At 39.9% G+C, this 18,832-nt stretch overlaps 1 protein-coding gene across 2 annotated transcripts in view; it reads left to right on the top strand.

Moving 5' to 3' along the window:
• HPSE2 (heparanase 2 (inactive)) overlaps positions 1-18,832 on the top strand; it is a 665,523-nt gene that overhangs the window by 622,566 nt on the left and 24,125 nt on the right. Inside the window, exon 10 of one of the 2 annotated variants that reach the window (XM_040486115.1) lies at positions 14,273-14,418. The exons of the other annotated variant lie outside the window; for it this stretch is intronic. Coding sequence (XP_040342049.1) covers positions 14,273-14,418 — 146 coding nt within the window. The remainder of the gene's footprint in view (positions 1-14,272; positions 14,419-18,832) is intronic. 2 annotated transcript variants of the gene reach the window in all.

Below are 18,832 nucleotides of genomic sequence, written 5' to 3'. Positions count from 1 at the left end.
TATTTGAAATATATATATATTTCATAGAATCTCTCAGAAAATCAAGGAGAACCCAGTGAAATTTAACAAATCCTACTGAAAATCAGAGAGAGTTCTTAATCAGTTTTCTGTTTGCTGGATCCCAACCTAAATTGAGATTTTTGACAGCCTGCTCCTTTCCTCTTCATGCAGTGCTCAATTGATTATAAAATTTGTCCCAGCTTAGTTCTTCATATTCCAGACCTTTTCTCACCGTGAGGAGGTCTGGAAAATGCCCTTCACATCTGGGTTCAAGCTCTGCTCTGAGCTTCTAAGTGCAGCAAGAGGAGCACAGGGCATCTTGGTGGGCACTTCAGGTGAGGAGGAGCATGTTTACTTCTTGCCTTGCCCTGCACCTAATTTAGCCAATGAAGTGTGGCTGCTGTTCACTAATTCTCATCGAAGCTTTCAGAGGAGGAGAAAAGATGGGACTGATTTTTGTCTCCATGCAGCAATGGCTCTGAATTTTTAAGGACGCTTCACTGTGAATTCACTAATCAGTAAGATAAGATGCTTTCCCCCTTTGGCTGCACACTGACAACTTACCCGTTTGATCAGGCTGGCACTTTTAATTATAATAACATTTTTAAATTATAGATTCAGAGAGCTGCAGTAGTGAGTTCTACCCACATAATTTTAGTACATTCATTCATTCATTCAACAAATATTTATGAAGCACTTACTAAACACCCAGACACCGTGCTAGTGCTGAAGCTACCGCTCCAACCCTTAGGTGCACTGCTGTATATCTCTAAGCCTCAGACCCTCACCTGTGAAAAGGAAAAATAATAGTGCTTCCTCAGAGGATTCATTGGCAAATTCAGTGAGATACTACATGTGAGACACATAGTAAGCACTCAAGAAATCGTGGACCTTGTGGTGAAAAACATGAACCCTGATCTCACCGAAGGGTCCAGTGGACAATACATACAAGTCATTAGGCAATTAGCATACATTGGGAAAACTGCTATAAAGAGGAACTGCAGCGTTCACAGGATCACATACAAGAGAAAACCTAACCTGGACTCGGGGCTTCAGAGAGGCTTCTAAGAGGAAGTTTAGACAAAAACCCAAAGAATGTGAAAGGGTTAGCCAGGCAGGGCCTGAGAGGAAGGAGTACTCCAGTGAACAGTGCTTCTAAAGGCCCAGAGGTGTAGGAGAATGGACCTTTCAAGGAATTGGATGAAAGAAGATAGCATTACTCAGAGATAGGTTTTGTTTTCATTTAGGTGTATATCCTTCAAGTTTAACTCCACAGAGACAATTCCCCTCAAAAATGGGATTGTCCTATGTTAGTGTCTGCTCTTTTTTTTCAAGTTTTTATTTAAATTCCAGTTGGTTAACATACAGTATAATATTAGTTTCAGGTGTAGAGTTTAGTGATTCAGCACTTACATACATCCAGATGGCCAACAGACACATGAAAAGATGTTCAACATCACTCATCATCAGGGGAATACCAATACCATCAAAACTACAGTGAGAGGGGTGCCTAGGTATCTCAGTCGGTTAAGCATCTGACCCTTGATTTTGGCTCAGGTCATGATCTCATGGTTTGTGGGATTGAGCCCTGCATTGGGCTCTGTGATGACAGCATAGATCCTGCTTGGGATTCTCTCTCTCCTGTCTCCTCTTCCCCCACTTGCATGCTCTCTCTGTCTCTAAAACAAAAACAAAACAAACAAAAAAACTACAGTGAGATATATCACCACTCACACCAGTCAGAATGGCTCAAATTAACAACATAGGAAACAACAGGTGTTGACAAGGATGTGGAGAAAGGGGGACCTTCTTACACTGTTGATGGGAATACAAACTGGTGCAGTCGCTCTGGAAAACAGTATGAAGGTTCCTCAGAAAGTTAAAAATAGAACTACCCATGATCCAGCAATTACACGACTGGGTATTTACCCAAAGGATAGAAAAATACCAGTTTGAAGGGATACATTCACCCTGATGTTTATAACAGTATTATCAACATTAGCCAAATTATGGAAAGAGCCCAAATGTCCATCAACTGATGAATGGATAAAGAAAATGTAGAGTGTACACACATGTGCACACATGCACACGCGCGCACACACACACACACACATGAATGTTATTCAGCCATAAAAAAGAATGAAATTTTGCCTTTTGCAATGGCATGGATGGAGCTAGACACTATTATGCTAAGTGAAATAAGTCAATCAGAGAAAGACAAATACCATATAATTTCACTCATATGTGGAATTTAAGAAACAAAACAAACATGGAGGAGGGAAGAGATGAAAAACCAAGAAACAGACTCTCAACCATAGAGAACAAACTGATGGTTACCAGAGGTAGGGGGATGGGTTGAAAAGGTGATGGGGATTAAGGAGGGTACTTGTGATGAACATGGGATGTTGTGTGGAAGTATTGAGACTGCTCTTTTTCTATACACTATAATGAACATCTTTTGACATCATTAATTGTTCTTCTAAAATATAATTTTTTAGGGACTGCAAAATATCCATAGTTCGATCTATTATAATTTTTTTTCAGTAATTTATTTATTGAACTTTTAATTGTTTTCAGCTTTTCTTCCCCATTAAACATAATGCTGTGATGATCATTGAACCAGTTAAGATTCTTTGGCCGTTGGAAAAAGAGGGAAGGAAGAAATCTAGGGAACTTAAGCAGAGACGAAATGGGGTAGACGAAAAGCTGAAGCACACAGCTCAGAAGGGATGGAATCCAGGACAACATGGAACCCAGGTGGCAGCACAAATGATACTCCATAGAATAAATGGCATGTTTGGCCATGCCATTCAGTTGCCAGACTTCCCTGGAGAGAAAGTCCAACTGGCATAATAAGATCACTTAGTTTCCTCAAGGAGAAACAATTATGGCCGAATCATTTCCCGGTAGAAATCCAGATACTGTAATCAGAAGAGGGAGGAATTTAGGGCACAAAACCAACAATGGCTACTGCAACCATCTTACAGACAAATCTTTGCACATATTATGATTATTTCTTTGGGAAAAGTGGAATTGTTGGGTCAAAGGGTATGCAGCAGGGGCGCCCGGGTGGCGCAGTCGGTTGAGCGTCCGACTTCAGCCAGGTCACGATCTCGCGGTCCGTGAGTTCGAGCCCCGCGTCAGGCTCTGGGCTGATGGTTCGGAGCCTGGAGCCTGTTTCCGATTCTGTGTCTCCCTCTCTCTCTGCCCCTCCCCCGTTCATGCTCTGTCTCTCTCTGTCCCAAAAATAAATAAAAAACGTTGAAAAAAAATTAAAAAAAAAAAAGGGTATGCAGCAATTTGAGACTCGGATGCACACTACTGCATATTCTCAAGAAAGGTTATTTCTGGCAATTAATTTTTTTTTCATTCTGGTAAAATATAGAGAACATAAAATTTGCTAATTTAACCATTTTTAAGTATGTAGTTCATTGCCAATTCACAATATTGTGCCACCATCTCTGCTATTTCCACAAAATTTTCATCACTCTGAATAGAAATCTGTACCCATTAAGCATTAACTCCCCATTCTCACCTCCTCCACCAGCCTCTGGTAACCTCTATTATACTTTCTGTATCTCTGAATTTATTTACTCGAGATATTCATGTAAGTGGGATCATACAATATTTGTCCTTTGTGTCTGGCTTGTTTCACTTAGCACAGTGTTCCCAAGGTACATCCACGTTGTGGCATGTGTCAGACCTTCATTCCTTTTTATGACTGAATAAGATTCCATTGTGTGGATATATCACATTTAATTCATCTGTGAATGGACGCTTGGGTTGTTTTCACCTTTTGGCTATTGTGAACAATGCTATAATGAACTTTCACTTACAAGTATCTATCCAAGTCCTTGATTTCAGTTCCTTGGGGGTGTATACCTAGGAAAAAAAATTGCTGTGTTGAGGTAATTCTATGTTTAACTTTTAAGCTTTTTAGGAACTGCCCAACTGCTTTCCACAGTGGCTGCACCATTTGGCAATTCATGTTTAATATTAAACACTAGGTTTCAATGACATGCTGGACTTTCATGATCTGACTATCAAAGTTGTTGAAATAAGAACAGTTTAAATGCATATTTTGCCAAAAATAACTCTCACTGAAAGCATATAATTTGGCTTCTTTTTACAGCAAACTTCTCAGTTCTTCCCCTGGCATTCTGAAGCCAGACAACATCACCTACTTATCTCAGTGAGCAGATTCAATACAGACCTTTATAATTCTTTGTGCAAGCTTATGATTGCTTGCACCTGAAGTATTCCTAGAATTCTGATTTCATACCCCAGTACTTCTGGTGCCCCTTGAGTGATGACCATCTGGGCTGCATTTCTGGTTTGAAGGTTTCCTGGGTCTTGATTCCACCCACTTCTCTGGTTTGGGCATCATACCCATTGTAATGGGCTAGAAGTTCCTCCCTGCTGCCACTGACTGCACCGCAGAGCCCCAGCTCAGCCAGTGCTTCCTCCCACCCTCGCTTAGGTCTAGGATTGATGGGGCTGAGTACAGACAAACTGTAATTTGTTTCAAAGTAGATTAAAGTCCGGCTGTAGATAAGACTGAGTAAGAGGAGCAAGGGGCAAGGAGCCAGAACCAGGGGAAGAGGGGTACTTCTAGGCCCTTCTAGTTCTACCTCTTCATTGAGCATTTTTATGTTCTAGGTGCTGTGTTAGGCTTGGGGACACAACTGTAAGAAAACACAGTCCCACCATCATGGAAGTCATAGTCTAGAAGAGAAGAGACATATGAATCAGAAAATCCCATCCATAAATGTGTAAATACAAACTGAATCAAGTGTCCTAAGAGAAACTATTTCTGTGGTTCTATGAGAACATATAACACAGAAATGTGGCTCAGCCTAGGCAGGGGATGGGGGTGGTCCAGGAAGTCTTCCCTGGGAAAGTGACCCTAAAGCTAACATCTGAGTTAAGAGTTAACAAAGTGTATGTGTGTGAGCTAGTGATTGCCCATGCTGGGGAGGGGTGTGTGGGATGGGGTTGGAGGAAATTAGAGAAACCGGAAGGCCCTGTCTGAGGTGGGAGGTAGAAAAACATCAATGTCCTTGAGCACAAAGGGCCAGGTAGATAAACGCAGGGTGGTAAGGGGCCAATTCAAGTTAAAATCACAGTTTTAGCCACTGGTCTCTAGCCATTTGATAGTTGTGAGTAAGGTGGTAAAAAAATTGATTGGAGGGGATTTCATTCCCTCTAGGGAGAGCATCAGGGAAAATTGTAGCTTTTAGTATTTCCAAAGATGCTTTAGTCACATGGAAACTTTCTGGATCTTCCCTGCAGCTCCCTCTCTGTGGAGGAAGTTGAAGCAGCAGGGTTCTTTCCCTTACATGTGAGCTCTGGCATGCCGCCATGTCTAACGCAAACATCCACGGTGATGTTCCACTTCATTTCTCCATGGCTCTCTAAGGTCAGATATCTAGATGAAGGTGGCTATTGGTATAGCATTTGTGCCCACTAGGACTTAACTAGGTTTTTGTGACTTTGGAAGTCAGACAAGAGGCTCCATGAAGGAAAAATATTTGTCATTTTTTGTCACACTTCAGGGCATATATACCTCCCACAAGAAGAAAATACTGAGATTAAACAAGTTTGGGCAGCTGCAGCATGGCCTGTCAGTGCCCAGGAAATCCATGGCCTTTGAACCTTGCAAAGTTATCATTTCATTCCCATTCTGCCTTGGAAGTCCCCCACATCAGCTTCAGGAAGTGAACTTTAATTTGATCATTCATTCAATCAAACATTTATTGAGTACCAATATCTATGTTCACTGGCACTGGGGATGCAAAGGTAAGCCTTGATCTGAATGAGGTTCCTTCCAACCTTCTTTAATCTCCCAACACACGCACACGTGCATACACACACATGCTCACAGCCCCTCAAATACACACAGCCAACCCCTCCCCCCACATACATACAAGTTATGTTTATGTTTTCTGGGCAACTTGCAATATAACTATGTACCTACTGGAATATAACTATTTTCATGAGGCTAGAAAAAAAATCTTTCAAGGAATAAAGAGAAGAAAAAGCAACATGTATTAAATACTTCATTTACCAGGCACTATGACAGATGTTGCCAGATATATTATCTCATTAAACCCCTACAAGGAAGTTGAGGTTTAGAGATAATAAATTACTGTCCAGGATTTGAATATGTATCTTTCAACTCTAAGCAAATTATTTCACCACTTTTGTTTCTCTGTGAAGCTTTCCCTGAATCTCCTGGTTGTAAATAATTATTTCCTCTTCTGAACTCCCAAAGTATTACAGTGGTTTCTGCTCATGTAAAGTTTACTTTCATCAGCCTCATTTTACAAAGAATTGTTTATATGTATCTTGACCACTAAGTTCCTTGAGGATGGGAAGATGTCTTGTTCATCTTTGTATCACCCAGACTCAACAGATACTTTGCATGCCACTACTATGTGCTCAGAAAATGCTTGTAGAAGTAAAGAATGTATTCTTAGCTCTCACTTGATTGGTCAGCACCTAGGGCCACAACCAAGCACCCCCTTCCCACCCCTAGTGTATCATCAAAGGTGTCATGGTCATGCAGTGTAAATAACCCAGTCTACAAGCCCAAGACCCAATCCAGACCTCCATAACCAGCTGCCCCTTACCTCCTTTTCAGGCTAGGGTGCACGCTTCCCAACTACAGTCCACTCTTAGGAAGCCAGTCTCCTGGCTGAGGTCAATGCAAGTCCTGACTACAAGCTAGGGACTATCTGAGCAGAGAATTCTAGGGTCACAGGGACTCAGAATGTGGTTTAGAAAGAGGCATGGGCCCTTGGCTCTGTGGACTTCTTGCCCCATGGAGAAGGGTACTGCTGAAGGAGGACCAGACCTTGGCTTTCTAAAGCAAAGGTCCCCTTACCCAGCTTTAGGTTAGTGGAAATAGTAAATGTGAGAAATAGTGAGTAAAGTAAGTGAATAAAAACAGAACATTTCAAAAATGTGCGTTGGACTTGTATGCATTAAAAGTGATAAAAAGAAACTTCAGAACTAAATTCTAGGGATGCATTAGGAAATATTTAACCAGTGCACATTTGTTAGGTATCACTATCGCTCTGTTTGATTTTCTTTCAGGTGTATTCTTTGTGTATCCCTGGCAGAACTCAATGTCACTAAGCTTTTGCGGGCTGGGTTTGGGTTAGGAGGAGGTGGGGTGAGGGTAGAAGGGATGCACTGCTCTTGTTGTCCTGCCATAGCCATCCCATCCTCTGGAATTAAGGATTTGAGCCTTTAAAAAGCTCCAAATCCAGTTTCATGCTCATTCTCTGTATCCAATCAATCACCACACACAATCGATTTCATCTCTTAAATATTTCTCAAATCCCTCTTCTTCTTTCTAACTTCCTCACCTTAATCAAATGATCATTTTTCTTCTAAACTAACCTCCTAAATGGTTTTCTACAATCCATTTTCTGCACAGCTGTGAGGGTCAACTTGCTAAATGTAAATTGAATAATGTCACTTTTTCTGTTAAAATTCTACAATGGTTTCCCATTTATTTTAAGACAAAATCTAGAATCCTGAGATCTACAAGAACTGGCTCTGCCGTCCTCATCTTGTAGTCAGTGCTGAGCTCCAAGCTGAATTGGTTTGCTTTCTGATTCTCAAACATTCCAAACCCCTCCCCATCTCAGAGACTTTGCATAACCTCTTTCTCTTGACCAAAACACTTTCAAGCCCCTCCCCTCTTTCCCTCAAATCTTAAATGAAGTCTCTCACTCCATGAGAGACCTTTTTCCTCACCACCCCACCAGGGCATCACAAGTTCTATTATATTAGGCTCATAGATTCCTCCACTACCATTAGCACTATTGAAATTAATTAATTGCCTAACTCATTGGCTTAAGGACTTCTTCTTGCTAGATATAAGCTTCATAATAGCAAGAACTGTGTTTGTCTTATTCACTACTGTATATCTCCATGCCACTAACGCCTGGCATGGAGTCTTAAACATAGTGCACATTCCATAATTTTATTGTAGCACCTCCTGCAAGGAAAGGGTAAGTAGTCTTAGACCTCAGAGAACACACAGTTCAGTGATTAATCCAGTAAATTCTGCAAAATACTGTCAGTTTGTTTCTCTTTTCCCATTTGTTTTGGTTCAACTCACTCCATATACTGCATTGTCTGGCTTTCAGACAACAATTGACTTTTTGACAAATAGTAAAGAAAAAGAAAAGATTTAAAACCTCTGTCTTTTTAGTGTCACCTGTTATTAGTTTTGCCTCTCCAGCTAATAAATGGACACTATTTTTCTTCCACCTCTTCTTATGTCTGATACACTTAAAGAATGTCTGTCTGTGTCTCTCTTTGTCTCATGAAAATTGCGATGCACTCCTTGCTTTGGATGTTTTTTTATTATTGACATAAAAAATTATATTAGTCTTTCTTCTTGATGACTTATTGTCTGAAAAGTTATGTTTATATTCCACCTTTCTTTCATATAATGTCTTTTTGTTGTTATTGTTGTTGTTAGATATGTATGTGCATTCTTTATTTTTTCCTGTCTATGCATAAAGGTAATTTTTTCTGCCTTTTCATGTCATGTCCTTAAGAGATATTCAGGAATCATTTCATTTGGTTAGTTTTATTTGTGATTATGTAAACGGCACATATTCATAGTAAAATAAAAGAAAGAGGAGAAGGAGGGAGGGACTATTGAAGGGAGGCAGGTAGGAAATATAGTTTGATCCTGCTGAGAGCTGGTGTACCTGAGGGAGACATAAACACAGAGACACAGGAAAGGTGGAGTTTTAAAAAGAGGTAGGATACACAGGGAAGTGAGAGAAGATCAAAGTGAGAGAGGAGTCCGAAAATGGCACGTGGAACTAAGTAAAGGGGAAATTTTCACATTCATCTTGGCTTTTAACCTGCCATCAACTGGCACCAACGCAAACCTCCATTACCCTGAGGGAAGAGGTGGTGGACTAGGAACACTATCACCATGAAGCCATCTCTCTATGGGCAAGACAATTCAAAGAGATGCCAGCCTATGGGTAGATTAACAAGGTCACCTTCAGAAGGGAGCTCTGGTAAGCAAATGCATCCATAATGTTCCTGTATTATCTCTTTAATATCTTACTTGGCACTTTTAAAAGATGATCAGTCCTACGTTACTTTTAAAGCAACACAATATAATCAGCACCTTGATTCCACCACCCAGTCTCATGCTAAGACACTACTATCAGCCTCTGCATTCTCCCATTATGCCATTCCTCTGATTCCTCCTGCCCCACCCGACATGACCATTATCCTAAGTTTCATGTTTATCAATCTATTGCTTATACACCTATATACACAATGTTAGTACAAATGTGTGTGCGCTTAAAATATATGTATGAGCTAAATGTAAAGAGGTTTAAAAAAAAAAAAAAAGCAGACATTTGCCTCCAGGATCTGAGAAACACACAGCTATTGCCTAGATCACATGCTTTGCCCAAGCACACTATCCTTGAATTCTGGGGGCTGGGTGGGGTGGGATGGGAGGTGGGGAAATTAAGGCTTTTGTCTACCCATGTACAGTTTTGGAAATGGAAATGAAGAGATCATCGCAAATAGTTTTCACAGAATACCAAAAGCAGAGAAAAAAAGGGAGAAAAGGAATATAGAAGCCCTTTGAAAGTGCTTTCTCTGGCAATGGAAAATCAGTGAATTTGCCAACAGGGCAAGTTTGGGGCTTAACACCAGATTCTCCTTATTGCTATGCTTACTATAAAATGGTTAACAGAAAACTCCTAAAAATAAAATGTTTCCTGATTTCAGTCTCTGAACTGAAGACATTTCCATGTTTTCTTCTCCTTTCAAGATTTGTTTTCATTGTGGAAGATCTAAGACACTTTCTTAATAGAAAAAAAAAAATTGCATGACTGTGAACTTTGAAAGAAAGAACGAAACAAAAAAGAAACAAAGAAAGAAAAAAAGTTCCATAACTAGAAGGAGTTTATGTTTCGCTGCCTTTTGTATTTATGGATAAGAAGATTTAATATTATAAAAATGTAAACTCTTCTCATTTGAGCTGTAAATTCAATGAAATTCCAAAGTCCCAGCAGATTTTGTTTAGATATTTAACAACCTGATTCTGAAATGTCTGTGGCTGAGCAAAGGCCCAAGATTAGCAAAACCATTCCTGAAGAGTAAGATAGGAGGGGTTGCTCTACCAGATTTCAAGACATATATCAAACAATGGTAATTAAAACAGTGTGGCAGTGATACAGGACAGCAAAGAGGGATGGAATTGAAAGCCCCAAAACAAACCCATGAGTATATGGAAGTTTGATATATAACACAGAGGACATTGCACATCATGAACGAAAGAAGACACAATTTAATAAATGATGCTGATATAACTGACTACCCACATGGAAAAATATGAAATTAGATACCTACCTAACACACCATACCCATAGATCAATTCCAGATTGACTAAATATTTAATGATTAAGAAAAAAACCTTCAAAAGTTATAAAAGAAAATATAAAATATCTATGAACCAGACATGAGGAAGGACTTCTTAACACACAAAAAGAACTAGATTTTTGTGCAAAAATTAAGTCAGAAAATAACAGGTGTTGGCAAGGATATGGGTCAAGGGGAACTCCTACAGACACTGCTGGATGAAGTGTAAGTTGGAATAATTGAAGTCGTTTTGTAAAGCAGTTTGGCAATTAACCTGTAAAGTTGAATATTTGTGTACTTGTGTATGACACAGCAATTCCATTCTTAGGTCTATACTCTAGAACAATGCTTCTCTCACTTTAATAAATGTCAGAATCACCTGCAGAGCCCCACAGTTTGGGGGCCCCACCCCTGGACACTCTGATTCAGTAGGTCTGGGATAGAGCCTGTGAATGTGTATTTCTGAGAAGCACCTGGGTGCTGGGGCTGCTGCTGGTTTCCAATCACGATTGGAGCAATACTGCTCCAGATTTCTTCTCTTATGTCTTGGGAAACAGGAATAAGAATATTCAAAGCCACGATGTTCATAACAGCAAAAATCTGGACACAACCCAAATATCCATCAGCAGAAGAATGGATAAATACACTGTAGTAGGTTCACATAGTAAGGTATCATACAATATTGAAAATGAACAAATATTGAAAATGAACATATAACAACCTGGATAAATCTTAGAAGCATAATGTTAAGTGAAAAAGTATGTCACACAAAATTATATACAGCATGATACCACTTTTATAAAGCTAATAAATTAAATAATATATTGCTTTGGAGCAATTATATGGATAAAATTAAAATATGAAGCAAGAGAATGAAAAACACAAAAATGGAAAAGGGAAGAATCACATAACTAGATGCCATCATGTGGGTATTATGGTAGTTTTTCAGGTGGGTGGTGGGTTCTCATATGCTTCCGAACTCTCATGTAAGTTTTATGTACATGAAAAATTGTTGGAAACGATTTGATGAATTGATGGAAAACATACACATAGCACACATCACATGGGAAAAATTTTTTAAATGAGTGCCAGTCAGGTAAGCTAAATGAGACAAGATTACAAGGAAAGTAAAATTGTAATAACAATTAAAATACTCATTGCACTTAGCAGATGACAGAAATGATCCTGGGGAAAATGTAGAAGACAAACCTGAGATGTCCTCTTGCAGAGTGAAAGCAAAAATGAAAAACAGTGAGAAAGGAGATGATAGAAGTGCAGGACTGAGGATGGAAGGCTAACAGATTCCTAAACCAAAGATTGGAACAAACAGAGAAAAAGAATTCAAAGCTATACTTAAAAGAAAATTCTTACAGGTTAAAAAAAAAAAGGCCTTAGTCTTCCTGAACAAAAGTACTCCCCAAATATCAGCAAATTAATGCGGAAATCCATATTGACATATTCCTGGTAAAAGTTCAGATATCAAGAATAAAACATGACTTCTATAAGCATCCTGGCAGAATATAAAAGAAAGAAAATAAACTGGCTAGATAAACATAGAATAAAATTCACACTAGCCTCAAATTTCTCTGTAACAACAAATGCTACAAAAAATGATTTCAAAGTTTATTTGGAAAAATAAGTGGATATGACTAATTTAAAAAAGTTTGAATGAAGAAAGAAAAATTATGAATGAAATGAACTTGAAACTCTAGATACTGAAATGTAAACTATAATAATGAAAATGATGTAAAATGGATAATATATTATATTACAAATTATAATGCATATATTATATATTTATATATTTTTACATATATATAAAAGTTGGTATGTGAGAAAGATGGGTTTAGGAATAGGTTATCAACTTTATTAAAAAAAATTTTTTTTTCAACGTTTATTTATTTTTGGGACAGAGAGAGACAGAGCATGAACAGGGGAGGGGCAGAGAGAGAGGGAGACACAGAATCGGAAACAGGCTCCAGGCTCCGAGCCATCAGCCCAGAGCCCGACACGGGGCTCGAACTCACGGACCGCGAGATCGTGACCTGGCTGAAGTCGGACGCTTAACCGACTGCGCCACCCAGGCGCCCCTGTTATCAACTTTATGATGCTACAACTAGTTGTAGACTAATTTAGAAAATAATTAGTACCATACAGCAAAATATTTTTCAATGAATTAAGAGGTTAAATTTTTAAATAATTATAAAAAGAACTAGAAGAAATATCAGTGAAGATTGATCTGATCCTTGTGTGAGGAAGGGCTTTCTAAAAATAAAGGAAGTGAAAGAAATCAAAAGATTGATATATTTTCCTATAATTTTTTTTTTAATTGGCCATGTCAAAAAAAATCATAAAAAGTGATAAAAAGTAAACTATAAATTTGGGTGGAATATTCGTTCCATATACATTCCAAAGATTCTTACTAATAATATTAAAAGATATATTATAAATCAATGTGAAAAAAGTGGATATCCCATTGGAAATTGGGTGACTATCACTTCATGAAGTTTACTTCAAATCAAAAATACAGAAATTATAGTCAAATAGGAGCAGATTGAACCGCGATTTTTTTCATTTATATGATTGACAATGATAAAATACTTGGCATTTTAAATATTAAGATGCCATAATTAACAGCCATTCTGAGGACACTTAGTATGAATTAAGGTAGATGGTTGGACAAGGCTTAGAGCTCACTGAGGGCAGATTTAGAGCTATTCTGGTGGCAAAGGGGCTTTGAGACTTTATCCTTATTTATGCACTTCAACAGACATTTTTAGGCAGCTGACATTATAGATGACCACACTAGAGGGGGAAAAAAAGAGAAGATCATTAAAAGGTTTCTGCCTGGAAAGATGAAGGCTGAGAAAAGACGCATGATGTCTTTAAGGCCTTGAGTAGCGTGACTGCACTGAATGGCATGATTATGGAATTCCAGAACTGGGAGGGGGAGAGAGGGGCGAGGAAGCCCCTGAACAAATTAGGAACCCCTTTTTTACATGACGAGTTATGAACACTGAAGTCATTGCCCCATAATTGGATATGAGAGCAAATACAAAACAAGTACAAAATACAAAATATATCTTGTATCAAGAGTAAAAACAAAATATGATAATAGCAAATGCCATAGAAATTAAGGCAGCAGTGAATAGGCATTTGTAAGTTCAAATATATGTGTGGGCCACAGATTGAGTATTTATTAATCAGTTACAAATGGATGCTGGAATGGTTAAAAGCATCACATTCTTTTATCTTAGAATTATTCTTTTTATTTTAGAACTATTGAGTATGACCAAGGATTAGCACCATGGTTTGCAAACATTCTTCTGTTGGTGTTTCTGACACTGGAATCCAGAACCCTGGTCTTTTGCCTGGAGGACCTTCATCTCCCCTCACCACGCTAATCGCCTTTAGTGACAATATTTGGAGGATGACATTTTGGATTCTCATATTGATGACAATTCTAAAGATTGGAAATCTTCTATTCTACAGTTAAATACAGGTCATAGACCATTATGAAAGTAAAGTCATAGGAAAAGAAAGTTAAAAATGGAAGGCCATACCAGGTTATTATTTCATATGTGAAAAACTTTGATTCATTTGTTTTGTAGTCTGGTCTGAGTCCACCCCACTTACCCCATTTGGTCATTTGAAAAGGCCACTTGAGACAATGCCCATTTCATTATCAACCCAAGGTGAGCACTTCATTGGGTTGACATGCTTACAGGATTAGGGTCTCATTAGTTGTGGTTCACTGTACCCCTGGTAAGAAGTGGTTTCTGGTATTGGTATGTTTACTCAGGACACTCAACTTGTACCTTTCTCTGACTCTCCATCTCTCTGTTCTTCTCAGGACTACTGGCTCTCTCTCCTTTACAAGCGCCTGATTGGCCCCAAAGTCTTGGCTGTGCATGTGGCTGGGCTCCAACGGAAGCCACGGCCAGGCCGAGTGATCCGGGACAAACTAAGGATTTATGCTCACTGCACAAACCACCACAAGTAAGTCTTCAGGAAGATGTCACAGAAAGCCACTCACAAGGGGCTTCAGGCTTTGGGCCCCTCTTAAAATTCCATAACATTTGGGGACCCCTGTAAGACTTACTGTAAACTGCTTCTGGAATCGTTACTCCCGCTTTTTGCGGGTTTCATATGATCTCTGATAAAAAGCTTTTTTCCAAGTAAAACCATTTTCTCACTCTCAGAGGATTTATGCACAAAAAGTTCATAAAAATACATGCCATTTGTTCATTTACTTCTTCATCCAACAAATTTTTATTGAGCATTTTCTCTGTGTCAGTTGATGTAATGCCCATGAGGCGTTTTTTGTGTACCTATGCCTGAACCAAGGCTAGAGATATAAAATTTTTTCCCTCTGATCCACCGGCAGAGCTTGAGGAAATAAGTCTACATTTCTAAGGTGCATGCTTGAGAGCTGTACCACTAGGAAACTAGCCCTAGACCAGTGTGTCCCAAGCCAGAAGTGCCCAAAGGTAGTCATGCCATCTTTAGAACCATTTTCAGAATTTCAGAAATCTTTCCAGCTACTTTAAATGTTAAGAGGTTAATAAAATTTAGTCTTCCTTTTTTTACAGGGCTAGACTCAGAACAATCAGTGTGGGAATCCTTCTCTTTTTGATCTGAAGCACTGGTTGTCACTACAGTTGTCTGTAAACAAACAAAAAAATAGTTATCATTAGATAAATACATTTTTGCAGCTAAAATATTTTAAAACATGAAGATCATAAGGTAAAAATTGAAAACTGAGCCTAAGGCCAAACCCATCTGACCAAATATGGCTTTCTTACATCACTTCCTATGTAAGGAGCAGAGTAGGCAGCTTGGAAAAAGAGAACTCTTTCTCTTAATGCAGAGAAACCCTGGGGGTGGGGGAGAAGGAGGAGGAAGCAAGCACCTCCAGCCAGACCTTCATTCCAGTGGGCCTATCAGGCGCTGATCATGGGCAGTGGATAGCACAAAGAGCTCCAGTGGTCAGATTACAATAGACGCTCCTTCCCCTTCCTTGATGAGAGAAGAGCCAAGCCAATTAATTTATCATGATAAGGTTTTTCAAAGAATCACTCTGAACATAGCAGGGCCAGGGGCCAGTTGTCTTGTCTATAGATACAAGTGCCTATTGTGGATGAGAGGAGGCTGGTTTGGGCAGAGGCCAGAGGCTTTCAACGTCCCTTGTGCTCAACAGGAAGCTCAATCCAATACCTGACAGAGAGTGACTACTTTATGGCTTTGGCTGGAGTTATCTGATCACCACACAAGGAAACATTGTATTCCGTGTCTCCACCCTGGCCCTGAGGAAATCACTCAAAAGGCGGACCCCCAGCTTCAAGAGAGAAAAATTACCCTTGGCACCTTTTGTCTCTGTTGGGAAGAGCATCAATTGTGCCCTGTTTACAATGGGTCTGAGGAACCAGGGGGAAAATGTCAGTAGTCATGGGCTTAGCAGAATTTGTGTGTCCTCACAGAGGGCTCCTCACGTAGTCCCATCTCAGTGCTCAATTCTTTGACATTCTTGTGGGAAGTTATCACAAATATTCCAAATATACCGTGAACTCAGGGCCAGTGTCTCATTCATTGTTCTATTTATTCTTAGTGTCTAATATGGTGACTGGCATGAAGAAAATCTCAGTGAATGTTTGATGAATGAATGAATGAATGAATGCAGACATAGGGCATCAAGACATCACTGAGGATTTCCAGTTCTAGCCTCTCTTCCCCTTTGATATCAGCACAGCATCCTGAAGGAGGTGGTGTGGTAGAGTGGTTAATTATTCTACCATTCACTAGCATGAGACCTCAAATAAGTTACTAAAATCATATGGATCTAATACTCTCCCTACATCACCAGTGCACCTCTACTTTCTATGGGAACTCACTTCGAACCTCGCTGGGGAAACAGTGCTGCTATGCTGCTGTCAGTATCATCCCTCTTCTCCATTTAAAAAGAAAGACAAGACTTGACTAATCTATTGCACATATGGCCTTAACAGTAATAATAGGGGTGAAGACCTTTATGTTCCTATTAGAAAAGTAAGCCCACAATGGACGCACTGAGCTCACTGAAGTTGCAGGTCTCTTCCATGTCTGTGAATGTTCAATGCCCCAGACAGGTAAGCACAGGGATAGGACAAGTGTCTCTGCTCCTTCTCCCTGGGAAGCCATGTGCCCTGTATGTGCCCTCTCATCTTCCACAACAGTCATGAGGAAACACTACTGATTCACTTAGTTTATTCATAGCCAATGAGGTCAAGGTCACAGAGTGGGCATGTTGGCTTCCCACTATTCAATCTTGACCAGTACTCTGAAAATATATATCCTTGGCCAAAACAGGGATTGGGTGAGAAAGTATAATAAACTTATCAGCAGAACGACCCAAAGAGAGTGTCTATTCAAACAACTCCTACACTCCAGTGTATATTGAACACTTGCCACATGCCAGGCATCTTGCCAGATATTTGTACTATACACAACTAACAACACTAATAATACAAACAATTTTACATTTGGGAAGAACCCTTAGAGATCTTTTGGTCTGGTGTCCTATACAACAGAAATTCCTTTTACAGCCTCCTTGATGGACAGTTATGCAACCTCTAATTGAATACCTCCTTGCCCTTCCTGGCAGACTTTTGCATTGTGGTTTGGTTTTGACCTAGGAGAGTGTTGTGTTTTAGGCTGGATTTAGGATAAAAAGTTAGGTATGCATACCAACACGAGCAGGTGCTTTCCTGCCTTCTTTCCTAGAATTAACAGATGAGGAGCCTGGCAGCGTGGCAGTTCTCGCCTTAGGTCTTCTTGTTCAGAGAACAAATAAGTTTTGACTGGGAAACCTTGTTTTTATAAACCATTCTGTTGAAACAATGTATGTTTCTGGGGAGGAGTTGAGGTCCTTAGCCAAGTTCAGAACCAATTGGAACCTGGTGGATATTGAAGCAAAATTGAGCCTTTTGGGGTTCAAGTTTGTTTATTATTGGCAAAACACGACTTCCTGTTTTTTAGAAGAATTTTTTTAAAGACTCATAAAAAAGGTTCCTGAGGCTTCTTGGACATCAAATAGCTCTTACAAAACAATATTTTGATGAGTTAAGTGTAAATGAATCAGAAACATGTGGATTAAATTTCCCTTAAAATACACAGGGGCTTTGAAATTAGGGGAAAAAATGTTTGGCAAAACATGGCCTGACTTTTACCGAACCCAAAAACTTTGAGTTAGATTTGGAGACAATGGACCAACCCAGTTTTCAAACACATGGACTTTCACTGGAAATGGACCATGGATTCCAAAGCACCGTCTTCTCTTCCCTTTCCTCTGTCTCTCAGCTTCACTGGAGGCATTTCTAGAACAGTGACTGTTTTTTATCTGGATGTCAAGATGCACCTCTCCATATGATGTCCCCTACCTCTTATATCCAGGATACTCCACTTTGAGCCTCCCTTCCCTGACTCACTTCCTCCTACCCCCATGGCATCACAGAGAAGATGTCAGGCAGCAAAAGAACAGCCAAAAAGATGTACTCCAGATGCATGGATTGTCTGCTGGTGAAAAAGTCTCACCACAGTGAGACTTGGAGTAAGATAGATGTTCCACCAGAAAGAAAGGGACATTTGCTAAGAGAACCAAAAGCCACCTGGACTTGACATCAGAAGACGATCAACTGCCTGTCAGCCATGCTTTCTGTCAGACCCCATCTTCTTAGGGAACAGATACTCCTCCAAGCTTACTTTTCTGTGGGCAGAGAATACATATTCTTCAGGAATCTGTATTCTTGACACAGTACTCTCAGGTTGGTGCTGCAGTCTCCACCCAAGAATGTGGCTTTGCAGCCAGAAGACCTCTGCCTAATGCCTTTGCCCATCAGCCAGGCAGAAAAAGGGACAGCTGAGGTAGTCTTCAATGCCAGTTCCCACCTGCGGAGGCTCTGTGCATTCTGTGAGAGCCTCTGCACATTGGTCTGTGAGCTGGCTTTCAGTACAGGTTTGTCTCCCCCAGGGGAACTATGTAAATGGAAATCAGACCATTGCCAAGCAGCTTGAAGAGACAGCTTTCTCTGCAGCTATGCTGTGATTTCAGGTCTCCCTCCCACCCACCACTTCCCCACATCCCACCCTTCTCCTCTGCAGTCTCCCAGGGCTCATTCTGCCCCAGCTCTGCAGAGGAGAAACTTATAAATGCAAGCACACAGCTTTCCCTCCTCCACTGCTAGCCTTTGAGAAAGTTATCTGCTGGTAGTTAGCAAAAGAGCTTACCACAGCCTGGCAAAATTGGTACCCATCCATGCCTACTTTTGCTCACACTCTGAAGCCCAGAGTGCCTGTAATTAATGGTGTTTGCCTCAGTTTCCTCAGCTAAGCTAAACCTAAAGCCCACCCACCAATGGAATATAGTTGGTGTTCTTTT

Source organism: Herpailurus yagouaroundi, unplaced genomic scaffold (assembly GCF_014898765.1).
Source record: "Herpailurus yagouaroundi ecotype Mexico unplaced genomic scaffold, PumYag 163, whole genome shotgun sequence".
Classification (NCBI taxonomy): Eukaryota; Metazoa; Chordata; class Mammalia; order Carnivora; family Felidae; genus Herpailurus; species Herpailurus yagouaroundi.
The sequence above is the reverse complement of the archived record's forward strand: the minus strand, read 5'-3'. Positions and strand labels throughout refer to the sequence as shown.